Below are 2856 nucleotides of genomic sequence, written 5' to 3' on the forward strand. Positions count from 1 at the left end.
ATTTAGCTGCTGGGTGTGATAGTACATGCTTTTGGTCCCAACATTCAGGAAGCAGAGGCAGGTGGATCTCTGTGAGCTCCAAAACACCCAAGGCTACAAAAAATGAGGCCTTGTCTCAAAAAACCAAAACCAAAACCTATCCTAAATTTAAAAAAAGAAGAAAGACAGAAAGAAAGAAATTTAGGTAAGTATAATGGTGCATGACTGTAATCTTAATACTACTTAGTAGCCTGAGATAGAAGTGAGTTTGAAGGCAGCCTGGATTACACTGATAGATGCTGTCTCAAAAAAGAGCACACTACAGATTTAAAACTTTAGATTTAAATAATCAATTAGAATTTAGGCAGTTTTTCCCAACTATTTTGTTCAAGAACTAGGTAATTTAGTAAATCCTCTTATGAACCTCTTCTTAGAAAAATGTTTTAAATCCATAATCTAAAATACACAGTAATACAAAGAATTATTCTACTAAAATTCTACTACAATAAAACTTGTGACATGGTAATTTTTGTGCTTATGTAAATTAAATAATATATGGTTTACCCTTGAAAATAAACGTTAATGTTGAATACAACATGAAGTAAAAATATTAATGAGAATAAAGACTTAAAACTTTCCCCATTCCAATTGTGTCCTTGAATCTCAGAATAAAAAACCTTTTGACTGCAGAGCTAAGGTTTTTAAAAACCTCAGCACTCTGGAGAGGTAGAGGCAGGTGAATCTCTGAGTTCAAGGGTCAGCTGGGGCTGCAGGGAAACCAAAAACCAATCAAATGCCAGAAAGAACAAATAAAAATTTCACCACTTGCTTATTACTCACATATGGAGGCATCATAGCTCTATACTGAGAAGCAAGGGCAGGCTGCTGTCCGTTCAGTTTGGTCTGTGGAGGACCACAAGCTATCCTCTTTTCCACCACTTTAAGGATGTCATTTTGTTCTGATGTTATAGCTGTACTTTCATCCTGGCCAAGCTGCTTCTCATCCTGATCAGATGAAGGTGAGCCAGCAGACTTACCACCATCTCTCCAGCAAGCAACATCTGGTATGGAAAGAAAAAAGGAGTAAGAAAATATCTAGTAACACAACAGTGGCACCAACCTAGGCACATTTCAAGAAAGTGTAATCATGGAAGCACAGGAAAAACACAAGTTGTCTCATATGTGGGCGTATTAATGCTCAATGTGTTTAGGTAGTCAAGAATGGTGACTTCCAAAGCAGAAAAGTTTTATCTCAGGATGCCATTAAAAGCAAACAAGGGAGGAATATTAGAACATCTATGATGCTCAATATTTATGTAGAGGTTAGAAATCAGTTTTTGCTTGGTTCATGTGTCAGATGGTCATATTTTCAGATATCTGACAGCTCCTGAAGGAAGGTGGGAATTCTACAACCAGTAGACGTTCTCATTCATTAGCTTTCAGTCAACTATTGCTAGCTAATACGTACCCAGATGAGCAGATTCAGTGACACTGTCTGGTTAAAATCATTACCCAAGTTAAAGTACTGAGTAGGTTTTCAAAGAAACCTCAAAGAGAGAACTATCCTCTACCCAAGAAAGGGGCCCAGTTTTTGTCTGTTATTTTCCTCACTTGTTTGGGGGAAGGCATGTTATGAGCTGTCCCAGCAGAAGGGGCGTTAGGAGCCCAAAACTAGTTAAGTGACCTAAGAATTATAGCCCTAGTAAAAATAGCCTCAACTGACAGTTTCATTGCAAACTTGTAAGAAAATCCCTTAGCCATAATCTCTAGCTAGGCTGCTTAGATTCCTGTCCTTTAGACATGGGGAGAGGTCAATATGTTGGGTTCAGTTTATTAATTCACAATGTCAAAGTTATTGGGTAGCAACAGATAACTTACAGATCAAAATTCAACCGAATACAGCAGTGGAGCCAATACAAATTCACTGTTTACATTATGAAGATTAAAAAATAAAAATAGATGATATATTTGGGGTTGACAAGAAATGGACCAAAAGAAATGTGAAATATAACAGCATTAAAAAAATATGGGCCTGTAAAATTTCTGTTAGAGGAAACTCATGGGTAAAGGGTCTTTTGAGATGTTTAGTAATGAGAATATAAAGCTAGCTAAGACATTTACAAGTCTTTCAAACATTTTATATTTTTAGTTTTCCCTTTATAACATAAAGTATCCTTCACTATCCAAAATAATTTATGTCCTATGGACAGATCTTACAGTTGTATACTTGGGAAATCTGGCAAAATTTTCATTACTGTAAAAAAGATCAAATGCACAGGTAGTACGTGCACCTATACTCCCAGCCCTCAAGACGGCTGATCCAGGCCAACAATGACCTCTAGGCCAGTCTGGACTATATCGTGAGATTGTCTTAAAAACAAAGAGACCTCCCCCGCCACCACACACACAAAGAAAGCAGGAAGAGGGAATGGACAGAACAAAGACAAGGAAGGGAAAGAAAAGGGAAAAAAGTACCAAATATTATTGTACAGAGAGATACCTGGACATCTTGGAAAATTGCAAATTTTGACTTAGTAAGTTAGATATGAAGACCAAGATTATACATTTCCAACAAGTTCTCAAGCTAGAGTGATACTGTTGGTATAAAAATCATGTTTAAGTGACAATAGCACTGGTCTCTGGAAAGTAGGCAAGGCATATATATGAGCATGCAGGAGGTGACAACGCAAGTTAAAACAATGTGATCTTATTCTGTGCCAGTAGAAAGCATTCTTACTTGGTGGGCGTAAACTGGGTCCAGGTCCATAGTTTTCATCATTCGTTTCCTTTTCTTTTTTTTCTTGATCTCCAGCTGCCTGCAGACTGGGAAATTCCTGCTGAAATTGACTATTCACTTGGATTCCTAAAAATTTTTCA

At 37.1% G+C, this 2856-nt stretch overlaps 1 protein-coding gene across 14 annotated transcripts in view; it reads right to left on the bottom strand.

The window, feature by feature from the left end:
- Prrc2c (proline rich coiled-coil 2C) overlaps positions 1-2856 on the bottom strand; it is a 75238-nt gene that overhangs the window by 48389 nt on the left and 23993 nt on the right. For all 14 annotated transcript variants that reach the window (XM_008848513.2, XM_008848508.2, XM_008848511.2 and 11 more), the window contains exons 5-6: positions 2717-2842; positions 820-1040 (exon numbers count right to left, since the gene is read on the bottom strand). In XM_008848513.2, coding sequence (XP_008846735.1) covers positions 820-1040; positions 2717-2842 — 347 coding nt within the window. The remainder of the gene's footprint in view (positions 1-819; positions 1041-2716; positions 2843-2856) is intronic.

Source organism: Nannospalax galili, unplaced genomic scaffold (genome assembly GCF_000622305.1).
Source record: "Nannospalax galili isolate Female #2095 unplaced genomic scaffold, S.galili_v1.0 scaffold624, whole genome shotgun sequence".
Lineage (NCBI taxonomy): Eukaryota > Metazoa > Chordata > Mammalia > Rodentia > Spalacidae > Nannospalax > Nannospalax galili.